We start from the raw sequence: 23275 nt of genomic DNA on the forward strand, positions 1-23275 counted from the left end.
GAAAACCATAAGGAAGACAAAATACATTTACAGTGCCATACTGTATTTAACGAAAAAAATCCGCCTACCAGTGTAGATCCAAAGTTCAAAACTGTGTTGCTCAAGGGCCAACTGTATATTATACTCTTTTATCAGAAGATGAAGATTATGTACCCCCAAATGTTTTCTTTTTGTTGTCACTTCTGGGAAACTCAGTTCCCAAGGACAGAAATAGGTCTTATTTGTTTGGCAATACCGACACTGTTTCCTCCTACCTTTAGGTAAGTCAAACGGTTCTGACCAGCTGGACCTTCCCTTGCTAACAACAAGTTAAACTCTAGGCCTAAAATGGCAGAAATTATCCCAGTTTCTACTATGGACTTCATGTTTCAAGTCATATTCCAACTCTTTCTCCCTTCTGGTAAGTATGCTAGACTAATGGATAAATCAAGCCATACGGGTGCATCCTGATCCATCAAGTACGCGCCATGGCCTTGACTGATGGCTTCTCGGTATTCATGGTGGGCTGCTTCCTTCTCTTTAACCTGGAAAAGATTATTTTTATACCAGTCATAATATGTATAATGATTTCAGACTTTAACAAGAAAAACTTCATCAATGTTAATTAAAACCTAGGCAGAACCAGAAAACTAAGAGCCTAAGGTGAATGGAAACTTACATAAAGTGATCATTAAAATATACCTATCTGGTAAGAATTTGAATCAGAAAAGGTCAACTAAAGTGAAATCTCTTTAATTAGTTGGGACCAAAATATTTCAGAGTCAACAGTGAAAAAAAAAAAGTTTGATTGGGACTTTATGTTGAACAAAAATAATAAAGTTTATCCTACATTTAACAAAATATGAGTTATTATTGCAACTGTGGGCTAATCCTTAGAATAAACAAAGACCGTATCACTTATTATTTCTTTTGGTACAACTTTTCTTAAGAAGTTAACAATGGCAACTGTCGCATCAATTTGACTGTTACAGCAGGATGCAGAGGATCAGTTTTTTGTAAAACTATATAAAGGCTTTACCAATTTTCCATTGTGCCTCTCTTAAAATTTTGATATTGAAATTGCTCTGTTTCAAAATGCTAGGCAAAGAATTTACAAGGCACTGACTGATGAACACTGGACAGGTAGGGACAGAAACCAATTAATCAGGGAGGGATGTTTAAATGGAAGCCAACTATGTTTAAATGCTTGGTTCTTCAAAGAATATTTCTGTTTTATGATAAGGCTGCTATTCAACCTTATAGCTATGGGGACTCAGGTGAGGAAGATTTGGGTAAATGGGAAACTGACCTTGAATCCAAAGAGCAGTCACAGTGCATTTTCTCCCCTTACCTCTCCTACTATGTGCTTCCCATTGATGAATGCTTCAAAACCACACACAGCTGCCTTATCATCCAAAGGAAAAATATATCTTGCCTCAATGGGCACAGAACTTTGATTGGTGTATGTCTGAAAAACAGTGACCTGAAGAAGAAAAAAAATCCATATACTTGATGAAACAATATGGAACAACATTTGCAGGAACAACTATTAATGAAACTATTATGCATATTTTCTTTAAATTCCTTGAATTTTTATCATGTCTCTCAAATTCCCAACCCTGGCCTCAGGAGTTAGAGCATTCTATGATTGCAGTGTAGAGTCCATGTCACATTATAAAGCGTACCAGCTGCAACTTTAGGTAATTCATACATCCTTGGCTGGAATAAAAGTCACTAGTATTACAATATTACAAACACTGGCTTAACAGAAGCAATGCAGCTTTCATTAAGAAGACAAGAGAGCCTCTTTATGTGTGGGTCTTGATCCCTCCTTGGTGTCACGTGGGCCCAGACATTACTCGAGAATAGTTCTTATATCTGGTCTGTTTTCAGGTCTTGACATTTCCCTCCTTTACCTCTCTGTACATAGCCCTCCACAGCTTTTTTCATCTATCCTCATCTCTTCCTGTCGACAACTCCTGAATCAACTCTTTTCCACTCCTACCTGCTGTCTCTATTCTTACCAGATTAATTTTACCAAATGGACTCTGTTTATCACATTACTCCCTTGCTTAAGAAAAGGCCAGTCTTTAAACAATTGCAAATTTTTTAAAAACCCTAGACATATAATAAACACTAACATTTTAAACATGTGGCAATAATAAGGAAAAAATATTTAGCAATTTGTCATCAATAATCTCTGGGAAGACTGAAATGAAAAATAAAAGAATAAAGGAAACAAACTTATTCCATAATGCTGTCCACAACTGGATTTACGGTAAGCTGGGTTGCCTGCCCCTAGTGTATGTGCTGCACCAGAGAAAAATATTTTAAGGGGCATATATTTAAACAATGTGATTGTCCTCAAATCAACAGTCAGCACCCTCCAGGAGATCAAATCTCTCACAGTTCTGCAAACAAAGGCCTCACTGGCTGGTGACAGCCACCCGCTTACCAGGCTCACCCTGGAACTGGAGGCTGGCCGTGGCCCGAAAGGATCCTATAGGATCCCAGGGTTTCTTGGGTGTCTGGGTAACTCTGACCCATCATAGAAGGTCAGAGAGCACCCAGCAGAGGAGCCATGCAGATTGCTGACCAGGAGGACATCACGCACGTTCCCCGTGCATAGAACTCTCTTCATTTCTCTCTTGGATATCCAATTTTACCAAACCCTTCAAGGGCACGTATGCTTGACCTGTAAATGCTGGATAGGATCACTGTCTAATTGTCCTTTGGTTTGGGTTCATGTTTTTATCCTGCTCTGTGGATGTCCTGCCTGCATCTAGTTAGCAGGTCTGTTCCCAGGGGTCAGGTCTATGTCAGCTTCACTCTCTGTACATCCCATAATATGACTGGGCACTCAGAAAGCAAGAAATTTTCGGTAATGATGACAGAAGTATTTTTACTAGGACTTAGAAGAGAAAATAATACACTGTACTAATTTTTGACATCTTAATTTTCCACCTTCAGATGAAACCACTATTTTAGTTTAGTTATTAAACTAAAAACACTAAACTCATTCTGAGAAGAGTCAAATATGTGAGCCACGAACATACAAGTCCCTGCCGCTGGGCCTCTGCTTGGATTCTCAATGACAATCTACAAGCCAGCTGTCTAATCACAAATTAGTGAAAAATTCACTGCTAAATCATGAGTTATTTTTTGGGCAAAGTTATCCATGGAAAAAGCTTCATCAGGTTTAAAATATCAAATGGTGCAAGTTGTCTAATCCAAAGTAATGTACAGAGGACGTATGCCTCTCCTTGTAACACACTCAGTTTTTTATCTACTGCTTGTGAAAAAAAATGCCCTATGTCCTTTATAGTCATTGTATTTAATAGCCACATGCTGGCTGGCAGATATTATTATTTCCATTTTACATTTGAGGAAACTGAGGCACAAAGAAGTTAACTAATTTCCCCAAGGAAGGAGATAGAAAAGAATGAGCAAGGATTCAAAACTAAGCCTCCAAACTCCCAAATTCTCTGCTTTACACAATCTATCCCAGGTTGTACTACTGCATAGTGGTTAAAGAGGCTGGACTTGAGAATCAGAATGATCTGGGTTCAAATCTGTGCTTTATCATGTCATTCAATGTCTCTGCATATCAGCTTCCTCATCTAAACAATGGGCATAATCATAGCATTCACCTCATAGAGTTTTGGGGAGGATTAAATATAGCATGTGAAAAACTCAATCCAGAGCCTGACTCATAGGAAGTGGTAACCACTGTGGTCACACATCCTAAGTGGCTCCAAACAGATTAGCATAGGTCAGAACATTTACCATGAGTCCACATCAGGGTCTCCCAAGGTCTATAAGGTCTCCCTGAGCTATTCAGGGATATGGGTATGGATCAGAGTGGGCCCGGGAGGCAGCAATCAGACATATGCAAACTGGTACAGATATTATGGGTAGCATGCCCTGTCCCACCCACCATACCCCATTTCCCCAGTTTAAGGTGACCACTACAATTAATCTGATTTCCCTCTGAAGAGAGGGGAATATCACAATACTGGACTCAGATGTTCTAATTTTTCTAAGAGGTCTTTAGTGGGTCAGTGTAGTCCTCAGTGTTTAGGAACCAATGAGGAGGTCAAATCTTAGAAAACAGAGAGCCTTCCCAGTATACTGGCAGCCTGCCTGCACATTTGCCCATGAACTCTCCTTTCTGTTCCACGACCGCGCTGCACTAGCTGCATGCTTCTGGCTGAGGCCAAGCACTGCACTTGAGCATTAGCTCTCATCCTCCTCCCCCTACAGAACAGTGCATCTCCAGCAATTCCCCCCTGTGATACTGTGATTTATAATAAGAAACATATATTTTGGTCTTTGTACCTGTTTCTGGCACAGAGCTCCCCAAACCCTCAGAATTTCCTAAGTGATAAGAACAATGTAGTTGTCTTGGTGTTCATAACAGACCCCTTTCAACCACACCTGAGTTTATGTCAAAGAGGTGCCTTTTGAAAAATACCTAAGGATAGGGACTGGTTTCCAAGGGGATTATAGGGTTGGGACTGTCAGCCCCACCCTCGGACCTCAGGGGAGGGGAGAGAGGCTGGAGATTGAGTTCACTCACTGATGGTCAATGATTTATTAATCAATCATGCCTGTGTTAACCCAAAAAGACAGGCTTCAGACAGCTTCCAGGCTGGTGAACACGTGGAGATTCAGGGCAGTGGCGTGCCTGGACCGGGCAGGGAAGCTCTGTGCCCCTTCCTACACACCTTGCCCTACACGTTTCTTCCAGCTGGCTGTTCCTCGGTTGTATTCTTCTGTAATAACTACTAATGTCGTAAGTAAAATGTTTCCCTGAGTTTTGTGAGCCACTCTAGCAAATCAGTCTAACGCAAGGAAGGGGTCTTTGGAACCTCTGATCTACAGACGGTCAGCCTTCTAAAGGCTTTCATTTCACTCAGAAATGAGTGAATCCATTCACTCAGTACGGCCTGTGTCCTGATGTGAGCTGATCCCCACACCACCTCTTTAATCCAATCTCCTGCCATGCTTTCCCATTCTACTCTGCTGTAGCCACAGTGGCCTCCTTGATGTCCCTGACCATATCAGGCTTGCTCCCACCACAGGGTCTTTGCACATGCTGTTTTCGTTTTCGCCACCTGGAATGAGCGACCCCTAGATGTCCACATGGTTTAGTCTCCTCTAGGATACATTTTATTTATTTATCATGTGTTTTGCCTAGTCCCCCAATAAAATGTATGCTCTACAGGGCAGTTTTTCTTTTGTTCATCGCTGTATGCCTAGACCTAGAACAGTCCCTGGTATGTAGTAGGTGCTCAATGAATTGGAAATGCATGTTTTGTTTAATTCATGCGACTATAATCAAATTGTTATTTATCTGTTTAAAGTATCATAAAACCACAAAGAACATACCTGGGCTACGAAGTCTATTATTTTTCCCTTGATGTGAACATCCTCAAGAGGAACTGAATTGCCAGAGACATCCTGCAGGCCAGACTTGATGTTGCTGAAAGGTTTGGCGTCTGCTAACTGATAATCTACATATTAAAAATGATAATGTTAGCTTTAAAAACCATCCCTGCACTGTCTGTTTCTGTTATCTTAATCGTTGTTCCTTCCCCTTCCCTTCATTCATTATATTTTAGGAAAAACGGACAAGCGGCATCTTATGATTTTCAATAGCCAATGCTGTAAAGTAAGTGAACCCACATGAAAAAAATGGGGGCAGCCTTCATAAGAGACACTCTGCCTTTTTAATCTACAGACTCTGAGGACTCATCTTGAAAATGTAGAGTCACTCAATTACTTGAAAGACATACATTTAAAAACACACAAGTACACAAAAGTCTTTAAGAATTTATAAGTGTAGTTTATGCATGAATCTAGATATCTCCATTCCCTGGCCTGTAATTTTGATTGGTCAGTCACTATTACTTATTGTGCCACAAAAGCGTGTCGGACCAATATGAGACTCCTTAGACTTTCAATCCAAGGAACACTGGATCAAACTTCTAATACAGCATATGAGAAAAATGTTCCCCTTCTATACGAGGTGCTACAAAAATACACATATAATTAGAAATGTAAATATATACTCTCTTGCCAGACATTTCATTTAATGCTCCCAGAGGAAAAACAGGAGTCATTTTCTTATATGTGAAGTCATACATTTCTGACAAAAAATAATCTGATCACAGTTAAAAATGTTAATGAGTTCTTACAATGCTATTAATAAATATTATCATAGTTTGGGCTTATGATTTTCTGAGAAGCTATCACCCTCTCATATATTTCTACTACTAATATATAAGCTGCATATTACAGTTTTGGGAGTACCTTCGCTTAATGCAGATATTGATCTCATTTGCAACACAGAGAAACTGAGGCCCAAAAAGCTTATGCAGTTTGTTTCATATTGCACAGCCTAGTAAGTGGCAAGTTGATACTTGAACCCGAGCTTCCTGATTCTAAAGCTGTGTCTTCTGTCCACTTCACCAACCCCCATTACACTTTTTGTGCTTCGACATCTTAAAGTGCTTCAGTGGGTTTTAGCATCGGCTGTCGGGAGGTGTACGAGCTCAACTTAGGCGTATTAATGAAGTAATATGTGATTCTGAGATCACTTAAGCTCTCTTAAGTATCCTGGTTTTTACTTTTACAAAATAAAACAGGAAATGGAATATTTATATATGAAGTCATAGATACAATTACTGAACATGAGCATAAATTCGTCTAAAAATAAAAAGTTTGAGTCCTATAAATACCACATAAGACAGCATTCAAGAAAACTGTCTTACCTTCAAGGTTTGAAAAATTTGAAAACTCAGGTCTGTATTCCTCTACTTCAGTAGTATTACAAGGATGAAAGTCCTTTATTTCATCTCCAGATATACAAAATTTAATAATATATTTCATTTTAATCTGATTGGTTTTATATACAACAAATTCATCATCCTAGAACCAACAGAAATGATTAGGTGGAGGGAAAAACCTTTATTGGCAAATGTTCTCATAAAAGCAGAACTGCAGGGGCGCCTGAGTGGCTCAGTCGTTAAGCGTCTGCCTTTGGCTCAGGTCATGATCCCAGGGTCCTGGGATCGAGCCCCGTATCGGGCTCCCTGCTCAGCGGGAGGCCTGCTTCTCCCTCTCCTGCTCCCCCTGCTTGTGTTCCCTCTCTCGCTGTCTCTCTCTGTCAAATAAATAAATAAATAAAATCTTAAAAAAAAAAAAAAAAGGCAGAATTGCAGGTTTGCTAATTTAGAAAATACTGAATTCAGGGAGTCACAGATATGCAATAATTACTTAAACTTAAGCATATTCAATAAAAACAGGAGCCTCTCTGCCTGTTTCTTGAAACAAATACCTCAAAGTCTGTGGTGACAGTGGCTGTTGCTCGCACCCCATGGACACTGTCGTAACCTGGTGGTGCTTCCGACAAGGAGAAGTCTTTTTTGTTCAAGTCCATGCACTTCCCGAGGGCTACATCACAGACGACCAAGAGCCTCGTGCCATCTGTCTCTCCTGAGTGGGAGTACTTAATACTTGTGCTGCATTGGGAAAGGAAGAAAGTACGTGTTTGTAATTCATGGTCATGGCAACAATATTTTATTATCCATTATCCATCTCTATATGTGAAATACTGTCTAAACGACTGTACTGGTAGAATGTTCCAAATTTTACTGCTATTGAAATATCTCTGAAGATTCAATTTAGAACTTCATTGTTCACTTATTTATTTAAAACTTTAATGTGAAAAGTACATATGTTGCCCTCTGTTGTGTTAGGCAGTGCTCAAAGTACTTTCTTCCAGGGATGGATGAATTCCACCGTTTTCCCAAATCTTTATTAATTACTAAAACACATATTTTGGTATGGTAAACACCAAAGTGATGAAAGAGAAGGAAAATTCCCCACTTTTTTAATTAAGCAAATAGATTACTCCTCTGCACTGAAGCTCAGAGAGAACATGAAATACCAGGTAAATAAGAACTGCTCAAAGGGAAAGATGGGCACTGTATTCTCACAAAGGCTTCTGAATCCAAATGGAGAAGCAAAAATTTCAAATGACATCTAAGTGACAGATTTTGTTTTGACTTTCTTCAGGGCTCAGCAGCTTTAAAAAAGCAACTTTTGCAATTAAGGAGCATAGGCTAGGACACTTTCGGGAGCAACATTTTTGGGACAGACCTCTATTTTTCCAAATCAAGACCCAAATGTAAAAGTGTTTGTTGTATCCCCTCTAAGACTTGCCCCCTTTTATTTATAAAAAATATTTTATTTTTAATTTTTTTATTTTAATTTTTTTATTATGTTGTTAATCACCATACAATACATCATTAGTTTTTGATGTAGTGTTCCATGATTCATTGTTTGCGTATAACACCCAGTGCTCCATGCAGTACGTGCCATCTTTAATACCCATCACCAGGCTAACCCATCCCCCCACCCCCCTCCCCTCTAGAACCCTCAGTTTGTTTCTCAGAGTCCATAGTCTCTCATGGTTCGTCTCCCCCTCCGATTTCCCCCCCTTCATTTTTCCCTTCCTGCTATCTTCTTCTTCTTTTTTTATTAAACATATATTATAATGTATTATTTGTTTCAGAGGTACAGGTCTGTGATTCAACAGTCTTACACAATTCACAGTGCTTACCAGAGCACATACCCTCCCCAGTGTCTATCACCCAGTCACCCCATCCCTCCCACCCCCCACCACTCCAGCAACCCTCAGTTTGTTTCCTGAGATTAAGAATTCCTCATATCAGTGAGATCATATGATACATGTCTTTCTCTGCTTGACTTATTTCGCTCAGCATAAAAATATTTTATTTTTAAGTAATCTTTACACCAACACGGGGCTTGAACTTAGAACCCTGAGATCCAGAGCTAGCTGCATGCTCCACTAACTGAGCCAGCCAGGTGTCCCAAGACTTGTCCCCTTTAAAAAAAATAACCAATTTCCCCCATTCCTCCTATAAACTTCCCTCCATGTGACCCTTGACTCTGTCCCAGCTTCCTCCCTCTCCATCCCCTGCCTTTCTCAATGGCTGCCTCTACCTGCTTGCTTGACCATCACCCCTCAGCCTGTTGCAGTTTGGCTTCTCCACTGAAACCACTTTGTCCAAAGTCACCAAGGACTTCAACTTGGTTAAATTCAATGGAATGCCAATTTATTAAAAAAAAAAAAATCTTGACATCTAAAAAAGTTTACTTTGAAATATTTTGTACATAGGAAAGAGCATTTATACTATAAATGTTAAGTTTCAAGAATGATAAGACAAACAACCACATGGCTACTGCCTAATTTAAGAAATAGACATCATCAAGACTTCTATGTTGCCCTGTGGTATCACCTTCCTTGCCACCCAGAGGTAATCTAATTGCTATCTTGGTTTTTTGGTGTATATTATTTTTTCTTTCTTTTATAGTATTTTTTCCCTCTATTTTCTTTTTTTAAATTATGTTATGTTAATCACCATACATTACATCATTAGTTTTTGATGTAGTGTTCCATGATTCATTGTTTGTGCATAACACACAGTGCTCCATTCAGTACGTGCCCTCTTTAATACCCATCATCAGGCTAACCCATCCCCCTACCTTCCTCCCCTCTAGAACCCTCAGTTTGTTTCTCAGAGTCCATAGGCTCTCATGGTTGTTTCAGAGGTACAGGTCTGTGATTCAACAGTCTTACACATATGATACATGTCTTTCTCTGATTGACTTATTTTGCTCAGCATAATACCCTCCAGTTCCAACCATGTCGTTGCAAATGGCAAGATTTCATTCCTTTTGATGGCTGCATAATATTCCATTGTATATACATACCACATCTTTTTTATCCATTCATCTGTCGATGGACATCTGGGCTCTTTCCATAGTTTGGCTATTGTGGACATTGCTGCTATAAACATCGGGGTGCACATACCCCTTCAGATCCCTACATTTGTATCTTTGGGGTAAATACCCAGGAGTGCAATTGCTGGATCGTATGGTAGCTCTATTTTCAACTTTTTGAGAAACCTCCATACTGTTTTCCAGAGTGACTGCACCAGCTTGCATTCCCACCAACAGTGTAGGAGGGGTCCCCTTTCTCCGCATCCTCGCCAACATCTGTCGTTTCCTGACTTGTTAATTTTAGCCATTCTGACTGGTGTGAGGTTTTGATTTGGATTTCCCTGATGCCCAGTGATGTTGAGGACTTTTTCATGTGTCTGTTGGCCATTTGGATGTCTTCTTTGGAAAAATGTCTGTTCATGTCTTCTGCCCATTCTTGATTGGATCATTTGTTCTTTGGGTGTTGAGTTTAAGAAGTTCTTTATAGATTTTGGATACTAGCCCTTTATCTGATAGGTCATTTGCAAATATCTTCTCCCATCCTTTTGATTGTCTTTTGGTTTTGTTGACTGTTTCTTTTGCTGTGCAAAAGCCTTTGATCTTGATGAAGTCCCAATAGTTCATTTTTGCCCTTGCTTCCCTTGCCTTTGGTGATGTTTCTAGGAGGAAGTTGCTGTGGCTGAGGTCGAAGAGGTTGCTGCCTGTGTTCTCCTTTAGGATTTTGATGGACTCCTGTCTCACATTTAGTTCTTTCAACCATTTTGAATCTATTTTTGTGTGTGGTGTAAGGAAATGGTCCAGGTTCATTCTTCTGCATGTGGCTGTCCAATTTTCCCAGCACCATTTGTTGAAGAGACTGTCTTTTTTCCATTGGACATTCTTTCCTGCTCTGTCGAAGATTAGTTGACCATAGAGTTGAGGGTCCATTTCTGGGCTCTCTATTCTGTTCCATTGATCTATGTGTCTGTTTTTGTGCCAGTACCATACTGTCTTGATGATGACAGCTTTGTAATAGAGCTTGAAGTCTGGAATTGTGATGCCCCCAGTTTTGCTTTGCTTTTTCAGCATTCCTCTGGCTATTTGGGGTCTTTTCTGGTTCCATAGAAATTTTAATTTAGATTATTTGCTCCATTTCTTTGAAAAAAGTGGATGGTATTTTGATAGGGTTTGCATTGAATGTGTAGATTGCTCTAGGTAGCATTGACATCTACACAATATTTGTTCTTCCAATCCATGAGCATGGAATGTTTTTCCATTTCTTTGTGTCTTCCTCAATTTCTTTCATGAGTATTTTATAGTTTTCTGAGGACAGATTCTTTGCCTCTTTGGTTAGATTTATTCCTAGGTATCTTATGGTTTTTTGGTGCAATTGTAAATGGGATCGATTCCATTAATTTCTCTTTCTTCAGTCACATTGGTAGTGTACAGAAATGCAACTGATTTCTGCGCATTGATTTTATATTTGCTTGTGTTTGAACTTTGCATACATATAGAATCACATTGCAATGTTTTGCTCCACATTATGTTCCTGGAGCTCATCCATTAGACATGTGTAGCTGTAGTACACTGGTCAAAACTGCCATATAGCACTCCATGTAGGACTACACCAAAATTTTTTGATCCATTCCACTGTCAATGGACATCAGTATTACAGTTTTCTTGGCCATTCCTGTACATGTCTCCTGGTCTATGTCTACTTACTAGGGTAGTGATTCTCAACCCAGGCTGCATATTATAATCATCTAGGGAGCTTAAAAAACTATTGATACCCAACCTCACTCTTGGAGATCCTGATTTAATTGATCTGGGGTGAAATCAGCACCAGTAATATTTAAAAGCTCCTCCAGGTGGGGAGGTGTGGGGGGATGGGGGAAATAGGTGATGGGGATCAAGGAGTGCACTTGTGATGAGCACCCAGTGCTGCACTGAAGTGTTGAATCACTATATTGTACACCTGAAACTAATATTATACTGTACTAACTGGAATTGGAATAAAAAACTAAAAAAAATCCTTCAAGTTAAAACAGTGTCCTCCAGGTGATTCCAATGTGTAGCCAGGATTGAGAACCACTGCTTCTTGGTTCATAGGCCAGCTAATCTATAGGATTCCTGTCATACTATCAACTATGCTCTTCAACTATAGCAGATGATGCCAAAATTTTCTCAAGAGGGCTTATAATTTTATAGTCCTAACAACAGGGTCTCAGAGTTCAGACTGTTCTAGAGACTCACCACCAACACCTAGAGATGTTAAACTTTTTTTTTCTGATAGGTGTAAAATGGCATACTATAGTTCAATTTGCATGTTGTTGATTACTAATCTTTTCAAATGTCATTGTCTATACATGTTTTCTCTTCTATTAGGTTCCTGCTCATGTCTTTTGTCCATTTGCTTATTGAGCTCTTTATTTTTTTCTTACTGATTTGTAGGAATTCTTTAAATATCCTGGATAATTACCTTTTGTCCTGGGCCTGAACCCAGGCTCCATCCTATAACTAGCTCTGTGACCTTATGCAAGTTACTTATCCTCCATCAGTCTGTTTCTTTTTCATAAAATGATGTCACAAGACCACTTGTGAGGTTTATAGACAATATACATGAAGCACATAGCCTGGTGCCTCACACAGGGCAGGTGTTCAATACCTTTTTTTTTTAAAGATTTTATTTATTCACTTGTTAGAGAAAGAGAGAGAGAGAGCACAAGCAGGGGGAGTGGCAGGCAGAGGGAGAAGCAGACTCCCTGCTGAGCAAGGAGCCCAACATGGAACTCGATCCCAAGACCCCGGGACCATGACCCGAGCCGAAGGCAGACACCCAACAGACTGAGCCACCCAGGCATCCCAAGGTGTTCAATACATTGTGGCTATTATGAAGACAGATTTAAATATTAACAAGGACATTGACCATGAAATATTATTCTAGGTCTACAGAGTTTATTTACAATAGATAAGTTGTTTTGAGAAGAGGTCCTGTGCTGTAGAAGTTAAGATCACTGGTCCTGGAGAAAGACAAAATGCTGTGTGACCTTAGGCAAGATACCCTCAGTGTCACTCAGTATTCTTTGTGATACGGGATAAAACAGAACTGACCTGAGAGGGTTGTTGTAAGGATTAAATGAGTAAAAGAAATGTAAAGACCCTCAGGATAGTAAAATCACTAAGATGATTTGAAATTTTCCCAAATCTCCGCTTCAAAAGACATGTTTCTATAGTATACTGAGAAAACCGGTTGCTTTCAATGATCTGTTACTCGGGTGAGAAATCCCTCACAAAGGAAAGATGGAGGAAACCACGTAGCAACTACTTGGTAATAAATCCTTGATGATGGGTGTAACAGGATTAACGATATAATGTATAGTATATATAATACACTAACCTGAGTGAATCACTGAAATATATTCCACTCCCAAGATTTCCAATGTCTGTTCTCTTTGTGCCACGATCTTCAACTACTTGGGGTAAAAGCAACCCACTAAAAAGAAAAAGACATTACAGTGATTTACTAGAAGAAAGTTATCTTTTATTGTAGCCTCAGAATTCTAGCAGAGACAGGTACTATTTAAGGACATGCTAAATGAAATAAGCCAGGCACAGAAAGACAAATACTGCACAACCTCACATATATGGGGAATCTAGCAAAGTCCAACTCATAGAACCAGAGTGCAGAATGGTGGTTTCTAGGGACCGGGGGTTGGAGAATATGGGGAGATGTTGGCTAAAGGGTATACAAACTTTCAATTTTAAGATAAATAAGATAAATAAAACTCTTTGCTAAGAGCAGATCTTGTGTTCTTTTTTTTTTTTTTTAAAGATTTTATTTATTTATTTGACAGAGAGAGAGACACAGCGAGAGAGGGAACACAAGCAGGGGAAGTGGGAGAGGGAGAAGCAGGCTTCCCGCGGAGCAGGGAGCCCGATGCGGGGCTCAATCCCAGGACCCTGGGACCATGACCTGAGCCGAAGGCAGACGCTTAACGACTGAGCCACCCAGGCGCCCCCCAGATCTTGTGTTCTTACCACAAGAAGAAAAAAGATAACTCTGTGAAGTGATGGATGTGTTAATTACCTTGACTGTGGTAATCATTTCACAAAGTACCTGTACATTAAGTCATCATGTTATACACCTCTAAAAAATCACCTCGTACAACCTAAATATATACAATTCTTATTTGTCAATCATACCTTAATAAAGCTGGAAAAAAATACACCAATTAAAAGACAATAAGTAAATAAAGAGCATGAAATGAAAGGCAAAATGTCCAGGTGCTGTTCAAATATACCAAGCTATGGCCATTTCTCATCACTGTTTTGGTCAGCCCTGAGATGCTGGCCATTTTTCCTGCCTCAGGGCTCTGTCTCCTACCTGTCAAGGCCCCAGCACTCAATAGAACCATGTTTAAGCCCAATGCTGACTGCATTTCTTTCTGGCTCAAGAACTTATGCAGGTTTCTACTGGCCTTCTAGCTTTGCTAAGAACTCTTTGCAATCAAAGTTAAACCATGGTTATCTCTGGAAAGGTGGATAAAAGGAGACTTCTGCTTTTATTACATAAATATCTACTGTTTGAATTTTGCATTATGAAATGTAATTAATTTTGTAAAATGGTTTTTGGGTTTTAGTCCTACTTAAAGTTTATTTAAAAAAATTTTTTAGGGGTGCCTGGGTGCCTCAGTCGTTAAGCGTCTGCCTTCGGCTCAGGTCATGATCCCAGAGTCCTGGGATCGAGCCCCACACTGGGCTCCCTGCTCAGTGGGAAGCCTGCTTCTCCCTCTACCGCTCCCCCTGCTTGTGTTCCCTCTCTCACTGTGTCTCTCTCTGTCAAATAAATAAATAAAATCTTTAAAAAAACCTTTTTTTTAAAAGTAAAGCTAGTACCTATAATTTTAGATTTTTTTTAAAAAGAATGATTTATTTATTTATTTATTTGCGGGGGGGGGGGTGGTGGTGGGGGAGGAGCAGAGGGAGAGGGACAAGCAGACTCCATCCCCACCAAGCTTGGAGCCCGACATGGGTCCCATCCCAGGAACCTGAGATTATGACCTGAGCCGAAATCAAGAGTCGGATGCTTAACCGACTGAGCCATCCAGCCATTCCTAATTTTAAATTTTTAAATCTTTGTTCTGTGTGAAGTTTATTTAAGTGTGAGGAATGAGGTAAGAATCCAATTTTGTATTTTTTCCAGGTAGTAATCTGTCCCAATATATAGTATTGAAGAAATTATCTTTCTTCCACAGAAATAAAAGCTACTTTTATCATATACTAAACCCTCTATGTTTTTATATTTACTTTTGGATTCTTTATTCTGTGACTCATCTGTTCAGGTACGATCTCACTGTTTTAATTAACATAGCTTTATAAAGTGTTTTTAGTGTCTGACTGGTTAATTCTTCCTCATTAATCTTCTTTTTCTGAATTACCCTGGTAAAATCAAATTTAAAAAAATATGTACGGTAGAATCAGCTTTTTATTTTTTATTTTTTTTAAGATTTTATTTATTTATTTGAGAGAGAGAGAATGAGAGAGAGCACCTGAGAGGGGGAAGGGTCAGAGGGAGAAGCAGACTCCCTGCAGAGCAGGGAGCCCGATGCGGAACTCGATCCAGGGACTCCAGGATCATGACCTGAGCCGAAGGCAGTCGCTTAACCAACTGAGCCACCCAGGCGCCCAGCTTTTTATTTCTTAAAAAAATATCTTGTTAGCACTTTTATTGTGATAGCTCTAAATTTATAGGTTAACTCAAGGAAAATTGGCATCCTTCTGGTTAGTCCAAGTATCTTTTGGGTCCTTCAATGGCAGTTTAAAATTTTTTCCAGATGGATCTTGTATATTTATGTTTCTTCTTAGGTATTTTTTTTCTTCTTAGGTACTTAATTAAGGATCCAGATATAATCATATCCTCCCCTGCTCCCTGTGACTGCAGTTCAGCTCTAATATTAAGTGGTTATTCAAAGCAAACAGAAAATTACAGTTATGTTTTGAATAGATAACTCACAGTATCTAGGTAACTCTAATTTCTAGACCTTTCTCCTTAAGTATTGGATGTTCCCTAGATTAGATAACATAGAAGAGCCATGAAATAGAGAATCCCCTTTCTTCATATGATACTGTTTTCAAGAAACAATTCATACCCATGTACTATACTTTAATATTTTAAAGTACATAAATTAAATTAAAGTACATAAAGTACATAATTTAAATTACACTTGTTACAATTTAAAGTGTTCGGTTTTCTCTGGAATGCAATAAGCTGATTTTAACTGAAGAGGCCCATGTAATATGGAAAAAAAATAGGAAAAAAGGTAGAGCACTTCATGTTCATGAGGCTGAAACATTTGGAAAATAAAGATGGTATCCTCTTACCGGGACAGGATCCCTACAAAGCTTTGTACAGGAGATCCATGCAGTAAGGACTTCACATTGCCAAGCTGGCTCAAAAACTCTGTGGCTTCATTCACTCTGCCAACTCTAAATATCTGCAAGATGTCCACTGGACCTCTGGTGTAAAAAGTAGAAGAAAAACCTTGAGACTGCATAATCAAAAGCAAAATAAAAAAATCATTATTAGCAGAAAACGCAAAACAGCCCAAATAGCCATTATTATGGAATGGATTCAGTGAATCACAACACAACATTTCCTGGAAATATGTAGTCATTAAAAAAATCACACTCTTAAAAAATAAATAAGGATATGAAGTAAACCTCATAGTAAAATAAATTTTAAAAATAGTTTACAAAACTTTATACATGGTATGATCTCAAATTTTGTCAAATATATAATATATATAATACATATAATATATAGATGAAATTCATTCATGCATTCATTCATTCAACAAATACACTCTGGAAGCACCTGGGTGTCTCAGTCAGCTAAGCATCAGTCTCCTGATTTCACTGGGGACATGATTTCAGGGTCATGAGATCAAGCCCTGGGTCAGGTGCCACACCAGGCATGGAGCCTGCTTGGGATTCTCTCTCTGCCCCTCCCCATCTTCTGCTCCCACACGCATGTGCTTGTGCTCTCATTTCTCTCTCTCTTAAAAAAAAAAAATAATAATAATACACCCTATACACTCTAGGCTGAGTATTCTGCCAGGCCCTGGAAGTGAGATACTATGGTCTCTGGCTTCATGGGGCTTGAATTCTAATGGAGAGAGATAAAAATTAAAAATTAAAAGCTAACAAATAACTGATTTTAAGTTCTACTCAGCAAGCCAACCAGGTGCAGAGAGAGAGGATGGTCAAGAAAAGCCTGTCTTTGAAAGTGACAATTATTGCAACATGACATAATACAGTATATATTTTAAGACCTAACTGGTTCCTTTGGGAAAATCAATTGGCTGGGGCAGGAGCAGAAAGAGCGTCAGGAAGCAGGTGAGACATTGGTGTCTGGACTAAAGGTGGCAGCAGTGTGAATGAAAGATGCCAATGGATTCCGACATTTTGGAGACAGAACTGACAGGGCACAGTGATGTGGGGATGAAGGAGAGTTGACAGTGGCTCTGGGTAGGTGACTAGGATGGGGAAGCATGGGGAAAGACTGGGGGACTATGGAGGGACAGAGTTGTGGGGTAGAGGATGTAAGAGAGCCTATCCAGCAGGTCTTTCCAACTCCTCATTCTTCGGCGTCACACTGATAGCTTGACACTAGCTATAGTAGGAATATTTACACCACAGAAACCAACAGTTATTATAAGTCAGGACTTTTATTTCAGAGAGCTGGCTTCCCAGCACACCATTAGATGTGGAGAAGAATCAATAATTGAGTTTGAGATATATTCTACACCAACATGTTAACAGTGGTCATATTATCTCTGGGTTATCTCTGGGTGGTGAGATTTGGGTGATCTTCGGTTTTCATCATGCTTTCACATATTGTCTAAACTTTCAGCAAAGAACATGAATTTTATAACTAGAAAAAATTAATATGAAATAATCATCATTAGTGAAATGAAATGGAGAAAATCTAATTCTTCACAGCAGCAGAATCTCTCCATAGGGAGAGGTCCACTTTTGTCATATGAACAGTTCAACATCACTTGGGTGTGAGGTGAGGTCTCCAAGGCCTGCTTGAGTTACATTAAATGGTTGAACTGCACTCCCCTCCCCAGGCTTGAAGACATGGCTCTTCCTTTTCTTTGATTCCCTGGAAAAAGTCATTTACTCTCCTCCTGATTCTACCTTTATTGTTACTAGTTTCTTAATTAGTATTAGATCCTAGCAGATACCTATGGGAGGGTCAAAAGTCAAATCAAAAGAAATAAAAATAATTTGATTATATATAAAAGTGAAATCTGGAAAAGATGTACAGGAAATGATTTTTTAATTGACATAAAATTCACATAAAATTAACCATTTAGAAGTGTACAGTTCAGTAGTATTTAGTATACTCAAAGTGTGCAACCACCACTTCTATCTAAACATTTCAGCACTACAAAAGAATACCCCATACCCATTTAGCAGTCAGTCCCCATTCTTCCCTCTCCTGGAACTAGGCAATTTGCTTTCTGTCTCCATGGATTCGATTTATCTATTCTAGATATTGCATATAAATGAAATCATACAATATGTGGTCTTTTGTGTCTGGCTTCTTTCACTTAGCATAATACTTTTGAGACTCACCCATTTTGTAGCATGTATCAGCACCTCATTCCTTTTTTTTTTTTTTCTTACCTCATTTTGTTAATCTATTCAACCCCTGATGGACATTTGGGTTGTTTCCACCATTTGGCTACTGTGCATAGTGCTGCTATGAACATTCATGCACCAGTATCTGTCTGAGTACTTGCTTCAATTCTTTGGGGTATATAACAAGGAGTGGAATTGCTGGGGCAGATAAGAAATCTGTGTTGAATTTGTTGAGGAACTGCCAAACAGCAGCTGCACCATCTGACACTTTCAAAAGCACTGTATGAGCGTTCCAATTTCTCCACATCCTCATTTAACACTTACAATTTTCCTTTTTTTTTTCAAAAAATATACCCATCTTAGTGGGTGTGAAGTAATGCTGAGAATGGCATTTGAGGATGACTGATCGAGGAAGGCAGAACACAATTTTAGATAGGTCTGAATTAGTCCATAAGGGAGGTGTAGGTGGGTCTGGTTCTAGCAAGGTGCTGGAAAACCAGTTCTCAAAACAAAAGCAAAACCCACACACGACCCTGATTTGTAGCATTTGCTGATTTCCATGGTATAAATCTTCCCACCATAGCCAATTTCAAGTTACTGATTGTACTCAGTTCACAAAATTCCTAAAAATGTACAACTGGCCTCCGCAGTTGGTTCAAGGCGCTGCAGTTCACCACCTTTGGCTCTAAGCAGTGTGTGAGGCTGATTAAGGTTAGCCTGGCCCTTTATACCTAATGAGAGTCGAGATGCCAGAAAGGTCCAGAAGAAAGACTTCAGGCAGAGGAGTGCTGGGAAGTTACATTAGTGGGATGAATGACCAAACCAATGCAAGTCACTCTCACCCTCGAGAATAACCCATCAAATTAGTTTCTGAACCTTGAAGCTGGGTCCAGGCTCTCAGAGGAACTAACTAATGCCCAACGAGGGCTTGTCGGAGCAGCAGATCCACATGCGTCTGTTGTTACTGCTGCTGCCCTGGGTTGCAGAACATACATGGACACAAGCAACACAGACTCACAGTCAATGAGGAAACAAATGTGACTGACATTTAGGGGTGTCATATCCCTTAACGTATTTTCCAGATTTTCAACTGAGTGTTTTCATGCCATGGAGTGGCCATTTTAGAAGCTGCCACGCATATAGTCCTGCATCTTAAAATCTTAAGTGGATTTTCCTATATAATATCCTTCAAAACAAAAAAAATACCTCGTGATTTAAAATTTTTAAATTTAATTCTCAGCAAGATTAGGTAAACTTGAAATTATTTTGAGTAGAGTAGTAGGGAGTGTTTTCAAGCACAGAATACTGTCCCAAGGCCTATTATATACAGATATATATATATAATCCAGCATGGAGCCCAACGTGGGGCTTCAACTCAGGATCAAGACTGGGCTGAAATCAAGAGTTGGACACTTAACCGACTGAGCCACCCAGGCGTCCCCAAGTCCCATTATAAGCACAGAAGAAAGTAATCTGTCATCACAACATAGCTACCTTGTTACAGAGGATTAAATTACACACGTAATTATGGAGAGTAGTTCTTTTAACAGAATCTGAAATAGTATTACATAATAACAGATCCTAAGACATTTCCTTTATGCATACCTGTGATTATTCTGTAAAACCTCTTTTCTAACTCTGAAAAATTCTTCAGTGTTTTGTTCAACATGCTCAATTTTGCATCTCAAAGCTCGGTATTTGGCAAGGGATGGGGGGTTGGGTTTGAACAAATTAGTTTCACAGACATTAACCATGTCTCTTATTAGCTGTAGATGGAAATAATACAAGATGTTAGAATCACTATATATCAAAATATTTAGCGCACGTTACACTTTCTCAAAAAGACTGGAAAAATAAGGTTCCCCCCCCGAAGTCTTTTTTTAAGGTTTTATTTTTAAGTAATCTCTACACCCAATGTGGGGCTTAAACTCACAACCCAGGGATCAAGAGTTGCATGCTCCACTGACTGAGCCAGCCAGCACCCCTCCCCCAAAGCTTTTGATCAATATGTAAATTGCACATTAAAGGTAATACCTTTTTTATATATTGTGCCCTCAGGGATGGCATAATATACCATAATAATAATAGTGTACATCAGGATAGCACATCATTGTTGATAAAGTGTTTTCTGGTACATGGTTCCTCTAATCCACAGTACAGCACTGGTCTTATTAGATCTTATTGTCCTCATTGTATAGATGGGGAACGTGAGGTTCTGAGAAGCTGAATTAATTGCTCAAGATTCCATGGCAAAGATGGGGTAGTGACTAAATAGGAACTCAGATCATCAGAATTCAAGTCCAATTCTGTTAGCAAAACTTCAATAAGCATGTTCTGTATGCCAGGCATTGTTTCAGGTTTGAACGATACAAAAATGAGTAAGACATGGTTGTCTTCCCTGAGAGAGAACCTAAGTATACTTGGTATACCCATAGGTCATGGAGCTTTGAGGAGGGAACATAGTTCCTACATAATCTGAATTACGTTTATTATAGGGATGTATTGCTTTTACCATCTTTGAGATGAAAGAGATATTGACAGGGGAGCCCTATCTTGCCTGCCACACATCTTTATGACCTCAATGTGGGGAGGGGCTAACTGTAATTCAAATACACCAGCCATAAAAGAAAAGACTGATATATTTTTCTATATAAAAGTAAAAAATTTCTATATGGTAAAATAGAACAGGTCAACCAACCACCCCAAATTCACCATAAGCAAAGTAAAACAAAACAAAACGAACTATAGAAAATATCTGCAACTCATATCCCAGATGAAGCTCCCTAACTTATTAAGAGGTCCTAAAAATCATGAAGAAAAATAGCAAGATCCAAAAGAAAAAGGGCCAAAGGAAATGAATAGACAGTTCACAGAAAAAAAAACCTCATAAACTAAATATAAATCCTGTAACTGAGAGGTCATTTCTCATCCATAAAATTGGTAAAGTCTGAAAGTTTGACAAATACACTTGGTAAAACTCTAGGAAATAGAAAGTCTCGTTCACTGATAGTGGGAGGGCAAATAGTAGAACCTTTATGAGGGAATAAGACAAAATCTATCACAATTACAGATACATTGATCCCATAAGCCAGCACTTCTACTTCTGGGATGTATCTCAGAGACACTCCTGTGCAGCTACGACATGACAAATATTCAAGCATAGGGCGCCTGGGTGGCTCAGATGGTTAAGCGTCTGCCTTCGGCTCAGGTCATCCTGGGATCGAGTCCCGCATCGGGCTCCCTGCTCCTTGGGAGCCTGCTTCTCCCTCTGCCTCTCTCTCTCTCTCTCTCTGTCTCTCATGAATAAATAAATAAAATCTTTAAAAAAAAATTATAAAAAAAAAAATATTCAAGCATATTCCCTTTGGCATTGTTTGTAGTAGCAAAGTCTGGAAACAATCCAACTGTCTGGCATTAGGGAATGCCCATACCATGTGGTGAATGAGGATGCTTTCAATCACAGGATATGTTAAGTGGGAAAAATGGGTGCAGAACAGCAAAGATGGTATACAACTTTTTATGTAAAAAAAGAGGAGAGGAATAAGTATATATGTGCATATTTATAGCTATTTGCATAAAGACACTGCAAAGACAAGACACTAATAAAAATGGTTATCTAGCGAGTTGGGGAGTTGGAATGGGTGGAGGAGGGGCAGGGTAGAATACAGATTACTCTGAGTATACCTTTTAAACATAATTTTGACTTTTGAATAATACAAATATATTACCTACTGAAAATAAAAAAGTTAAATGAATAAGTATTTGGATGGGCACTACATACACCTTCTCAATAGGAGAACCAGCAACTGAGGTTCTTAATGTTGGGTGGTAGGCAAATCATGAAACTAAATTTGGAAGGCTCCTTTAACATCTCATTTATTGGTTCATCTCATTTGTTGATTCTTCACTTATTTTGGATTACAGATGCCTCCAGGAATCTGTTGAAAGCTACAATTTCCTTCAAACATGCGCTATTTCGTATCTACGAACTCTTTTGCAGTCTACGTCATGGATTTCTGATCTTGTCCCAATTCCTTCATGCACAGATGAGGCAACTCAGAGCCAGGGAGTGACTTGGTCTCATCTAAGGTGAGGGGGACACTGGGGCTGCCTTCCTGCTTTCTTCTTTGCTAACTGAGCCCTGCTCCCTCCCCTACAGCTCAAGGGAGAGGGCCCATTTCTGCAGTTAGTAATTCCACTCTCCTTGCCAGTGACTGGCTTAGGAATGCACATGTGACTCAGTTCTGAGCAAAGAACGGACCAAAGAGTCTACAGGGCCAGGGGAGCTTGCCCTAAGAGACAAGAAAAGAAATACTCTGGTTGAGATGCTATGAACAACTGCAGCTGTGAGGTCATGAAAGGTGAGCCAGGCTGAGAGGGAAGCTAAGTTTACAGGAAGCACAGAGATGGAAAGAAGCTGGGTCCTCGTTGATAATTCTACCTCTAAGCGAATGGACCAGAAGCCACCCTACAGCTGGCTTCTTGTTACACAGGGTGATAAGTGTCCTCATTGTTTAAGTCAATGACAGCTTTCTGTTTCTTTTGCAAAAAGAATCCTAACTCATCTCCTTGAGATAGGGAAATTGAAGGACTCCATAAAAATCTGCTTTTGTTCCTTTTCCTGTTTCTATTCTTGCTAGGACCTCCACTTTACACATGCCTGTGATGCAAATGGAGTTATGTCCTCTAGATTTCTCAAGAACAGATAACATCTAAGGAAGGAGTAGGTGAGAATGAACTGATGAAGCTATCTTAAGAGCATTCCAGACCACCAGAACTAGACATCTCCACAACAAGACCCCCTGGCTCCAAGGAATAACACCTGGGCCCTTTGTTCTAACCAGTTCCTGGGTGC

The 23275-nt window shown here is 39.4% G+C and overlaps 1 protein-coding gene across 10 annotated transcripts in view; it reads right to left on the reverse strand.

Moving 5' to 3' along the window:
* The window catches only part of PARP4 (poly(ADP-ribose) polymerase family member 4), a 103799-nt gene that overhangs the window by 58054 nt on the left and 22470 nt on the right, over positions 1–23275 (reverse strand). For all 10 annotated transcript variants that reach the window (XR_013447052.1, XM_078070613.1, XM_078070614.1 and 7 more), the window contains 8 exons: positions 20026–20186; positions 16153–16287; positions 13169–13264; positions 7322–7505; positions 6756–6912; positions 5371–5495; positions 1331–1462; positions 438–524 (listed from right to left, as the gene is read on the reverse strand). Coding sequence is in view for 9 of the 10 variants with exons in the window: in XM_078070613.1 (XP_077926739.1) it covers positions 438–524; positions 1331–1462; positions 5371–5495; positions 6756–6912; positions 7322–7505; positions 13169–13264; positions 16153–16287; positions 20026–20186 (1077 nt within the window). In the remaining variant the exon portion in view is untranslated. The remainder of the gene's footprint in view (positions 1–437; positions 525–1330; positions 1463–5370; positions 5496–6755; positions 6913–7321; positions 7506–13168; positions 13265–16152; positions 16288–20025; positions 20187–23275) is intronic.

This window comes from Halichoerus grypus, chromosome 4 (genome assembly GCF_964656455.1).
Source record: "Halichoerus grypus chromosome 4, mHalGry1.hap1.1, whole genome shotgun sequence".
Taxonomy (NCBI): Eukaryota; Metazoa; Chordata; class Mammalia; order Carnivora; family Phocidae; genus Halichoerus; species Halichoerus grypus.